The following is a 12328-nucleotide window of genomic DNA, read 5'->3' on the forward strand; positions in this document are numbered from 1 at the left end:
TATTTGAATGGGGAACCACAAATGCAGACACCCAAAGCAAGTCACCTAACTACAGTAAGAGTATTTAGGCGTCGGTCTCCTGACTTAGGGAGCTGCTCGCTGACAGTAAGTGGGAAGGCAGGCACCAAAATAACCCCAGCCCTTGGGGCTTCTCCACTTTGGGACACCAGGTGGAAGAGTGATTTTGCTGACATCTCTGAAAGGAAGCAGCCAAGGCAATGGCACAACCCGAAGAAGGGCTACTGGGATTTGAACCCACACCTCAGCTCCTTTCACAAGGATTTTCCTGCGTCAACACTATTGTCTTCATCGGCAACACCCAGATCAGACTGGATAATGCCAACCTGGTTTCTAAATGGGAGGCCTGCGGACACCTGGAGACTTGTGAACGTCTCCTAAAGAAAGCAAGCCTGCTGTCTGTGTGTTTGAATTTATCATCTCCTACAGTGCAACTCCTCTAGGAGTCCTTCAGCCAAGAAGTTTGATGGAAGCTATTTGACCGCTGTTAGCTGAAATAGAGACTTCAAATCCAATTCCATCTTGAGACACAAAAAGCAAGCTGCAGCTTGAAAAGGTCAAAGAAGCTAGTCAGAGAGGTGCTATGGAATTACTTCGAATCTTATAGAACCTGTTTTCGATTTTTCTAACACACAGAAAAAAAAAAAAAAGGCACCCAACTCCCCCACATTCATCTACAGACAGCTCAATCTGATTGGTGTGCTGGCTTCAGGACTCGTTCAGCAGCGCCCCATCAAAGAGCTCCAACACCACGGTCTCTGCTGCTCCCTTTACACACCGCTCATTCCTGCTCCTCTCTTCCCTGCCCTGCTATTTTGCCACCTTTGGCACAAAGCTCTCTGCTGTGCCATCTGGAGCAGCCTTTCTCTCTCTGCATCAATCAGCCCTTGCCCCTCCTGCTTCCAGCCATGGCTTTATGCCTTCCTCACTGCCTGGTTTCTCTGCTTTGTAGATGCCTTGTTAGAGAAGTCCTGAATTCTCCCGTGTCTCTGTACAATGACTTTCTGTAATTTACACCACCGTGCTGCCTGCTTTCTGCTCCCATTCTCCCTCACCGACGTGTTTTACAACAGCTTGCATGGTCTACATCACCCACGGGGTCTGCTGCACCCCGGCTGGGTAACACACCCTGCCGCTGCCCTCGTTGCCACCAGGAGAGCTTACCCACGAGGTTCATCTTGGCGCTGTAGCTCCCGAAGTACCTCTCGTCAGTGTTGGGCGTGTGGCACTCGTACTCGCCGGCGTCCCGGTCCTGCAGCTCCTTGATGTGCAGCAGGACGGCGTCCCCCTGCACCCGCTCCACGTAGATCTCCCGGCTGTGCACCCGCTGCGTGTAGATGGCGTAGGGGAAGGAGGGGTCGGCCGTGCTGACAATCTGCACCTCACGCTCGGGGGCCGAGGGCAGGTAGATGGACCACTGGAAGTTCTGCTCGGCCGGGCCCTGGTAGCCGCTCACCTTGCACCACAGCGTGACGTGGGACCCCTCCGTGCGGTACAGGGGCCCCTCCTGCACCGCCACGTGCCGCTGGGCCGAGGCCAGGCCTGCAGGAGGAGAGGAGAGAAGAGGAGAGAGACCAGCGTTACTCCTCAGCAGGCAGCCCACACGCCTGCCCCCAAATACATAAGGGCCAGGCACCAGAAGGCCTCCACAGTGACGGTGTTTGGCCAGCAAGGCACCAAATTGGCATGGTGGGCCCACAGGACAGGGCTTTGCGGGGGGGACCATGCCCTGAGCAGGGCCATGCACCCCAGCAGCCACCCCCATGAGCCACTCTGCCCCTTCACCGTACAGCTCCCGATTTGTTTTACCCCGCTCTCACCCTCCTTGGGTTTCAGGCCACGTGAAGCAAGGCCACAAGCACCCCTCCTCCCTCGGCAAGACCTCCAGCTGGTACAAAATCCCATTGTTTTCCCCCGAAACCCAGCGTGCCTGCCTTCTCCCAGCTTCTCAGTCACGCTTGTGAAGGCGTAGTGGGGAATACCGCGTTTCCAGCGCTGCCTTTCCAAGTCTATTCGAAAGGAGTATATTTAGTACACAACAAAAACAATTAAAGCTAATGGAGGGAGTGGGCACATCACACTCTCAGGCTCACCGCCCCTGGCTGCTGGAAATCGAGCCCCAGCACCGCGCGCTGCGCGCACGCAAACTCTTGCAGCTCTGAACAAAGACGGGGCGGCTGCAATCTGCTGTATTTTTACACAGATTATGGATGGCTGGCCCTTGGGCTCATGGCACATTACCAGCACAGCCCTCCAGGGGCAGGATAAATTACAGCAATCTATCTTGTTTGTTGCTACATCAAAGGCTGGAGGTCTGGAGACCACGGTGGGTGTTCATCGGTTATTGAGTTACCAGCAGCATGTGCACATGGCAAGGCCAATCACCCTGGCTTCTGTGACTGCTTGCTTGCCATCATAAAACAGCAATAAGCCGATTTAAAGCAGGTCCTGCATAATCACGTTTGCAAATTTCATCCTCCGTGTGTTTGTGCGCACACACATCGGGTTTGTTTTTTTTTTTTTCCCTCTCTAATTTTCGACAACAATGCTCAAGTCCAGAGAAGAATTTTATCCTTCAAAAGCCAGCAACTTGCAAGCAAAGGCATCGGGAGGATTACTGGCTCCATCCCGCCCTCTGGACATCAGTGTCCAGACAAAGTTTTTCTTGACAGACACCTTGGATGGGAGCCAGGAGAGATGGGTCTTACCAGCTTAAAGCAAATGGTGAAAAAGGGTTCAGCACGTCCATCAGGCCGTGCGGCTGAACAGATGGAGTGCAATTCAAACTATTAACTCGGGCTCAGCTTGCTGCTGGTCCGAATTATGTTTCTTTTTACTCTTCATGAAATAACGTGATTTAAGAGACGGACGGGGAAAGCTAGCACATCTGAAACAAACAGGGAGATGAACAACAGAGGCAAATGCTCCCACACTGTTTGCTCTTCATACAATCTCTTTATCCTGGGGATAGATACTGCTAGAGACAACTAAGATCTACGGAGCAGACAGCCTCTTCCCTCCCCATAAAGGCCAAAGGACAAAGCAAACACTACAGCCTTTGAAGTGAAGAACTGTTTTTAAAGCAGGAAGGACGAGATCTTTACTGCACACACAAAGACAGCTCACAATACAATTTCTGTATGCACGTGTAGCCTTGCTGCAAGCAGGGTATCTGTACACTGCAACGACAATTAAAATTGCACCACCATGCAAACATGCAGCAGCAGGAGCTGAAAGTTGCCAAAACAACACTCATTTGGGTATATCTTAGCTGCTGAGTGCATGACCTTGTATTGTGGGCTTTTAATGCACTACTGTTGTTTTTACGTAGAAATGCTTCCATCCCGCTGAAAAACAGCGCTTTATCAGGAACATGTACCAGCCCTTCCAAAGCTCACCAGCAAGATCACGACCTCAGGGATCCACAGCACGGATCTCCACACCCCGATGCATGCAGGTAGGATCCCAACAGCCTCACAGCCAGCACAAAGGTGGGCCTCCTCCTTCCTTTGCCATTGGCTTTCAGGAACCTGACAGTCACCCTACAATCTGTCATGCTGCTCCAGGTTTGGATGAGACCTGCTTTCTGCATTCCTCCTCTTCCATTCCCCTCTCACACCTGCACACAATACCTCACCTCCCTGCCCCACTTGGTGGATCCGAGGAAAGGGAGAGATGTAAGAGGCGGTAAAGCATCCTGCTTCCCATCCTGGCTCTAGAAACCTGCGAAACTGAAGGACAGGAGAAGCTGGTGTGGGAAAAACCATGCCTGGAAGGAGAGCTCCAGCCTGGAAGGCAGACAAAAGAGCTGGCATTTTGCTACAACTTGCTGCAAGTTTCTGTTCAGCCTCTCAGATTGAGAGGCTCAGCACTGGGTTGAGCTGGGTGCATGTCCAGAGGGTCAAGATGTGGCACATCTACGGTGCTTTTCCCTGGCTGAGCCGCAAGTCCCTGCTCTAGCACTGAGGGGCACGAGAGCTTTTCAACGCTTAGAAAAAGCACACACTACAGAAAGAAAAAGCACTTCTCAAGTAAATAAATAATGCAGCTGAGAAAGGGAAGGAGCAAAACAATCAGCCTGAGACAGACGTTCAGCACTAGAAGGTCTCTCCCCAAAGGGTTAACTTCTTGCATGGTGAGGCACGTTTGGCAGTTCTCAAGCTCTGGGAATTGCTCTATCCAGGCACATACAATATCAAATTGCATTTCTTAGCGCGCAAGCGTTTTGATTAGCAAAAATAATATGCCTGAGATCCCATTTTAAACTCTTATCTTGTCCTCTTGAAGCGAGAGAAGAGCTCACTGAAGGAAGAGTTTTATGCTCCACACCTCCCCTAGGAAGCCTAGGAGATGGTTAAGTTTGGCATTTGGCTGGTACTTCACTGGCACAGCTGGCTTTTAATTGCAAATCCAATATAATTTACTGACAATGCAAGGGCTGATATGGAGGAGGTAGCGAGCCAAGAGCTACTTTAAAATTAATAAGAAATGATGGGTTTTTGCATCTGCTTTTTTTCCAAAAGGCAGCAAATCCTGCACACTCCAGAAGAAGCACTCCCTCATCCTCATCCCCTCCAGATGAGGGCTGTTGTTGTGGGCCTTTTGAGCTAAGCACAAGTGAAACAAGAGCTGGGCAGCTCTTCACAGCTCTGCTGGCATTCCTGAGCCCCGATTTGGAAGAGGGAGGTGTGTGGGGTGAGGAAAAGGCGGCAGGCAGCGACATGTGGCTGTGGGGCACCAGGTGATGCTACAAGCAGACCGGCTGGCACCGAGGCACCAAAAGATGCCTGCTCCCAGCACAGCCTGCTCAGAGGGCTCCAGGGGCCACAGCTTCACCTTGAGCATTTTGGAAAGGCAGGTGGAAAGGGACAGCTTCAGCAGCAGGGCAGGGGAGAAGCGCAGTGCCTGAGTCACCTGCATTCGTGTGCCGACTCACAGCCGAGGCTCCAACGCCTCTCTTCAACCCGCGCTGAAAGAAAGGCGCGCACAGCATCCCTGTCAGCGAGGCATTTCACCCAGAAGCGCTCTAACTCAACACTTATTTTCTCTTCTTAAAACCAACACCCTCCTAGTAATGCCTACTGACTACAGCAGGAGCTAACTTCTCCACGTGGAGACATGAAGAGCTCAGAGCTCAGGTTTTTCAGGTAACTTGTCCCGTCGGGTGCTCACACTGAAATACCCTGAAGATGCCCCATTTCAGGAAGCGCCAAATGTTTATTCTTTAGGAAGACGGTGGGCTTTCAGGTCCCTTTTGAGAGAACAGGCATGCATCTATCTGGGAACATGGATCCAGGAGTTACCACAATGGATTAGTGGGTACAATGAGAGAACAGACAGCTATGTGCACAGAAACTCTACCACAGCACGGACACACCAACATAAATAAAAATTAGGGACCGCATGACCAGGAACCTCTTGCACAAACACTTTCCCTGCTGCTGAAAGCGTGGGCCACGCCTGCACCACGCCACGCTGCATCGAGCTATCTTAGATAGCAATAGTCACTGCCACCGTACCTTTAATCCAGGAGAGAAACTCATGCTCCTCGAAGGAGTATTATCCTAGGTCCCTAATCATTAGAGAGGAATTAAAAGATGTCTTTATGTTTTCCATATCTTCCAGAAGTAGAGGGCTGACAGCTCTGAACACCAAATGGATTCTGTAGCTTGAGGGGCTTTTTCTACTCCTGCAGCTTCACAGCAGTTTTCCTTCGCTCAGAGGCTCTCAGGCAGTATTTGTCAATAACTGAACTGCATGCTAATCTTAAACTCTCCTTAAGAACTACTTTGTGCTGCAGACTACAGTTACTAGACAAAAAGCACTTCAAAAGAGATTCCTCTTTCTCCTCTCACTGTCCCTTGCACAAACACACGGAGCACATTTATGGTTTCTTTTGTCGCTGCTATCATTTGTTAAATTTATAGGTTTTACAGGAAGGGTTTCAGAAGAGAGCAACAAGGATGATAAATGGTGGGAAGCAGTTTCTACATAAGAAATGATGGGGCAGGAAAGGACTCTAGCCTGGGAAAGAAAGATGCCTTTGAGAAGATCTGGTAAAAGTCCGTACAGTTGCAGATGCCATGGAGACAGTGGTCAAGAATGGACCATTTACTAGATCCTTCTGTTTAAAAACCAAGGCCTGCCAACCAAGATTGGTCAGATCCAGTTTCATTCCAGACCATCCTTGCAACTCACAGCTGACCTGGGGAACTCCTCACGAAGGTCTGCTGTGCACGTGGAAAGCCTGCACAGCTCCAAACAGGGATGGAGCAAGTACTTGGAAAAGGACTACTATATAGGTAGGTCACATCAGGTCCAGGAGGCTCCAAAAATGAGCTGCAACCAGCCTACGTATATTTTTTTGAGACATACTGAGCTAGGTGGTCCTTTAGTCTGACCTGGCGGAGCTGCTCTCATGCCCCTTCACAACCTGTGTAATCGCAAGCTGTACCATCAGCACTACAGCCACACCTGGTCTGCAGACTGCAGTGGCTATATGACAACAGGAGCAAGTAATGCACTCTTTCAGCTTTTTCTCTAGAAGCACAGCCAGCTGAACTGGCTCCCCCCAAACACCCCTGAACCACAGCAGGAACCTCTGCCCATGCAGAGGGCAGGGAAGGGGAGCATGCACAAACCATGCTTGGCTATGACAAATGAGCATCTGCACTAGACCACAGGAGCTGGCAGGAAGTCCCCAGCGATGAAGACAATTCAGGCACAAGTGCTAAAGAGCAGTTATGCTAAAATGTCTCCTTCCTAGCTTGAGAGAGGCTCTGGGCATACACCCGTGAGCAGGTGCAAGCGCCAAGCACACCACTGCCTCCTGCGGGTTAGGGGCTTGCTTAGGGGCGAGCAGCTGACCCTCCCTGCAGGACACGGGGCTCAGCTTGAGGCTGATGCCAGCAGACAGCTCCTCCATCTGTGCTCAGCACCACCAGCCCCGGCCCAGCACTGCAGGACACAGCGGGTGTACCCACACCCTGCTCTGATGCCAGAGGAGAAGAGATGCCACGACAAAGGCAAGGAAACACTCAGCTGTGTTTTCGAACTGTTCAAGAACATGGCTTTATTAATGGTAGTTTTAATTTATCACTTCCCCTCCACCTCCTGTACAATTGCCTTGCACCACAAAGAAGGCAGGCAGCACCTCTGGTGAGGCCAGCATCTCCTGGGCAGGACAGGGTGGGCAGGAGCATCCTCAAGCTACAGTGGTCTGTGTTGGCCGTTCTCACAAGCCCTGACCCAAACCCTGCAAAACCCAAACCCACAAAACCCTGTTTCATTTCAAGAAGGCTCTTCCAAGCTCACAGTTGTCCAGCCACTGATAACACATCCCCCAGCGGCCGTCTTAATTCACATCGGCTGAAGACTGTTGTGGTCTCTACAGGAGACCCTGCTACTACAGGTGACGCCAAAACCAGGTAGTCTTCTAGCAATGTGCACCTGCTATTCTGTGAAGTCTCCTCTTAACATGCACAAATAAAAATTAGGTTCGGGCTTAATTTTTGCATAAATGAGTCACAGCGGGGACAATCTCTGCGCGCCGCAACCTGCTGCCAGATGGAAGAAACAATGCTATCAGAAGAAAACATGTGGTAAGCCCCTCTGCCCTCCCCCCAACACACCATTATTACTGCGAAGCCTCGTTCTGGGAAAATTCAGTCTTGTGCTTGATGTATTTCTTGTCATGCCAAGACGGTTGACTGTACTGAAAGGCTGGCTGGAGCCACCTGCAGAACAGCCCTTTCCCTACCCTCCACCCTCTTGCTTTGATGTTTAAATTGTGCTACCAAGGGTGCCTGATCCCGTATCCTCCTCCTCCACTCCTGCCACCACCCCACCACGTGGACTGTCCTCCCTGAACCGAGCAGCTATTCATTCCTCATTCAAATTCCTCCCACTGCTGAGCCAACTAAGGATGGCTAAGTGGAGAGGTCAGCCAGGAACAATTTATACAATAATTGGTATGGAAATATCACAATCAGCAGGGAAATATCAAAGCACAGGCAAACGAGACAGGAGCAGCCAACGAAGCTTTGTTCTTCCAACACAACTGCTTTCACTCATCTCCGCTTGCTGCTCTGTTTCACATCCACTCACTTCCACAGCAGATGTTTACTGTCTTTTAAGAAAAATGCTTTCAATAAATATGAAAGAGGTGACATTTCTTTTAATCACCATAGATTGCTCTGGCCTGTGACTAGCTTCCCAAGTTCTGACTGCAAAAGAGGTCTTGTACCTCTGGTATAATTATGCAGCCAGTCAGACATCCAACCCCCTTGCCAAGATCAGAGCCATTTTTCATCCTTTGGTTCTTCTCAGATCTGGTCCTTATATTGACAGATGACTTCCTTACTTTCCACAGCACAGCATTGGTATTCTACAACTGCGCAGTGTTAAATGTGATCTGCCCTTGTGATTTTTTTTTTAAAGCAAACCTCATATTATATGAATGTCACATTCCTCTAACTGTTTTTTCTCTGTGTCTATAATTAGGCACATTAAAATACGCTAGTTTTAAACATTGCCTTAGAATGGCTTATTCTTGAACTACAGATCACTTCTATTGCTACAACTTCTCAACTTCCACAAATGCTGGAAGAAAGGAGGAGTAATTCATAGTATCGGATATGGAAAAGACAGTTATCAAAACTGGACTTGATGAGTACATACTCCAGAGCTGGTCACTGGGGCTAGGCATATTTCTAACTTCCCAGCAGCAAGGAAACTGAGGCACCAGAGAGTGCCTCTGAAACTGTGAAGCGTCTCACAACAGGGCTTCTTCTGACAGACATTTAACTTCTTCAGGAATACCACAGGTGGAAATGAGCCTGTCCTGGGGGATGCACGAGACAAGATCTCCTGCTCTTACAGTTCTGTCATTCTCAATCATCCCATCAAAAAGTAGATTTTTGGCTATTTGGCTGTGCTAAATTCTGAAACTATTCTTTAATCTACTACAACTTGAAAAGTCTGGATGTTTGGGTCCCTGAAGCCAGCCAAACAGGCCTGCATAAAGAAAAAAGGGAGACACCCCATTTTAACAAAAGGACAGAGGATGGCAGGACATCCACCCTGCACATTGGTCCCCAAGCCCCACAGCCTGTGGTCCTCAGCCTCCTTACTTCACGCAGACTTTGAGGAAGTTGGTGGATCGAGGTGTACCTGATGTAAAAGGTGGATGATAACATCACATGCTGAGGTATAAGGGAAAGACTGAGCCAATTTGTCCTGCTGGCTAGAATTTGTAATGGTAAGCAACTGTTGGGGGCTCAAATATCCTTGTGCAACATACCCACTACTTATTATGGTTTGACTGTTTTCCCGCAAAGCTGCTGAGAAGACTCCCTTGTAATCTGAAATCCTCGTGTTCCCCAAAGGAATTTTGTTTCCTTCCAGTTTTGACTAACCCCAGAGGACAGCAGAGTGCTCAAGCAGCACTACAGGCTCGTTTTGCAGGATGGGCTCTACCCTAAGCACAGAACCTATTTAATCAACCATTTCTCTTCCTCCAAGGTCAGAACAGGACTTTCCCAGCTCTTGGATCAGCATGTTCTCCATATACCATTCCATCACTACCCTTATCATTATGGGAAAAATACGCAAGCAGAAGCTCCCTGGCAGATTATATTTATATTGGGAATATGCAGGCAGGAAGTGTTGATTTGCCCACGCATTACTTAAAACTTGCACAGCTCCTTGTGTCTTATCCTTAGGAGCTTCTTCTTTCCAACAGCACACTGAATACACACCCTGCTGACTTCTATCACTACCACTTCTTCCAGGCCTGGTTAAGCACTACCGTACTGACACAGCAGCATTTACAGAGGCCTGGCTGCAACATCCAAGGTATTGCCTACTTTTGTATTTTCCAGTGAAAAGCAGTGATGGTTTCATTACTGCCTTCCCAGCCTAAGCTTTGAAGCCACAACCACAGGTACTCGCTGTAAGATTTAGTGTAGACCCACACAAAAAGTGCAATCTCCCAAGACTGTTACATGTGGTTTTCCTTCTGTTCCTTTAGCTCTTAAAATACACATCAGGACACACCATTTACTCTGGCATCTCTTGTAGTGGTCCCAGACCTCTAATAGATTCAGCATTGTCGTGCCAGTATCAAAGCTATGCAGTATCAACACACGTCTCAGGCTGCTGAACTCTTAGATGGTCTGCGTTGCCAACCTATCCGGAGGGGAGGGAAAAATGACATTGTTAGAACGACAAAGCTAGGCAGGAAATTTCTGACATCGTTCATTATGCCCTGCAGCCTCTGAATTTCTTTTTATTATCCTTCTTTAGTCTTCAGGTCCTACATGTTCAACAGCCAGGGTCAGTCCTGGGATTGTCAAACACTATTCCCTGTGTGATCACTCATTCTCAGACAATAAGAAACCTCATTTTGTTTCACAGTCAATAATGTTTTAGTATCACTTCTTTTTTCATTTTCCTACACGCTCTGCAATCCTTCCCAATATTAAACAACAGAATGCCCCTATTATTGCTGTAGTTCACCTCATAACATCCCAAATGTTTAAAATACTCTCTCAGGAGAGAAAGTGTGGAGTCCCAAATCTCACCTTCACAATATCCTTGCCAAAAGGAAATGCTATGTACTACCCAGCCTTTCATTAAGAGAAATCCCTCTCTTTCATGAAGAAGTCTTCCAAAATACTTCTGATCCACGAAGAGCTTGGTTCCTTATCTTCCTTTGAACTTCCTTTTCCTGAAGAAAAATAAAGCTCCTTGCTCTTTTCATATGAAGCAAGTGGAAGGAGGGAGCACACACAAGTGCAGCGCTCTCCTTTTACCTCCAAGAGGTAAAAGAGGTTTCCAAGAGAAACTCCAGTGGTTCTCACCCATCTTTCTATACTCATTGAATTTCGTTCCTCTTACTTTGCTGACCTCCTCCATGTCATCCTTACCACTCTGCCTCTCTAGGACCTTCACTTGCATGCTTCTTCTGGGTTAGGGCTGGAGCCTCTTCATACTAAACCAACCATCAATCAATCGCTCATCCCCAAATCACTTGTTGTCTAAGAATACAGATGTAATCCCTTCGATACAGGAAGTCCGGAAGCGCTAATAGCAAGCTGCACAGCTGCACACCCCTCCGTCCCTCCCACAGCCTTGCAAAGCACACTTCCTTCTCCTGCACTTCAGCTGTGTCCTTCAGCATGGGCTCTGCACCTGGTCTCCACCTCCTTTGAAGCACATATTGCTGCAGAAGCAGCACAGCAAAAAGTTATAAAGTGTAATAACTAGAAATGAATGCAGCCAAGAGCAATCTCTCCTGCTTCCTCCTGGCACACTGAAGAAGCATTTGTGCCCCTCAGCCATGGCCATTATCATGAGAGAACATCCAATTTGCAAGGCAAAGCTGCCACCGTGTACCTCTTCTTCAGCAGAAACAGCTTTCAGGTAAACAGTAAATTAAGTTATCCCTGGAGTCAAGTGTACTGCCTAAAAGCATCCATTTCTTTAAAACGGTTTTCCCACCCCACCATAAAGGATCACAAGAATGCAAAACGTGGCTGCACAACAGCAGTTCCCATTTTCCCCCAGATCCTCCTGGTGCACTGTCGGCAAGATGCTGCCTCTCAAAATCTCCATGATTCGGTGAGAGACCATCCCTGAAAGACAGATACAGATCCGGGGAGATTCTTCAGCTACCTACTGCCTCTGATTGCTAATTAAGATGTCAGAACTCTTCAGCTCCTTACACTGTAATTTATTAGTTTGACATGCTACAGAGACTTTCAGCAGTTGTCACCAAATTACTGAGGCTCCCATTTCAAAAGGGAGGACAGGTGCTTTCTGGTATTTGGGAAATCAGGAAAAGAAAAAAAAAGGAGGAGATGTAGAAGTATTTACGTTACTATTGTTTCCCGTCTGGGAGAAAGGCACACTCCTTCCCCCGACAACCATTCATAACATGATGCTATCAGCAAGGAACAAGGAGGAGAGGCAGAAGGGATTCTCCTCCCTGTGAGGAACCACCCCGGGCACCAGCACATGCTGGGGGCCACCCAGCTGGAAGCAGCTCTGCAGAAGAGGCCCCGGGGATCCTGGCAGACACTGAGGTGAACACGAGCCAGCAGCGTGCCCTTGCTGCTACGGAGGCTCTGATGGCATCCTGGCTGCATTAGGAGCAGCACTGCCAGCAGGTGGAGGGAAGTGAAGCCTCCCCTCCCCTCAGCACTGGTGAGGCCACACCTGAGATGCTGGGTCCAGTTCTGCCCCCCCCCAGTACAAGAGAGACAGGGACGGACTGGAGCGAGTCACAGGGCCACGGAGATGGTGCAGG

The 12328-nt window shown here is 48.9% G+C and overlaps 1 protein-coding gene across 1 annotated transcript in view; it reads right to left on the minus strand.

Annotated features, from left to right (window-relative positions):
• The window catches only part of IGSF3 (immunoglobulin superfamily member 3), a gene marked incomplete at its 3' end in the record, with an annotated part of 79749 nt that overhangs the window by 54228 nt on the left and 13193 nt on the right, over nt 1-12328 (minus strand). Inside the window, exon 2 of the mRNA XM_084285619.1 lies at nt 1183-1560. Coding sequence (XP_084141745.1) covers nt 1183-1560 — 378 coding nt within the window. The remainder of the gene's footprint in view (nt 1-1182; nt 1561-12328) is intronic.

This window comes from Netta rufina (assembly GCF_964035555.1).
Source record: "Netta rufina genome assembly, chromosome: 1".
NCBI classification, from domain to species: domain Eukaryota; kingdom Metazoa; phylum Chordata; class Aves; order Anseriformes; family Anatidae; genus Netta; species Netta rufina.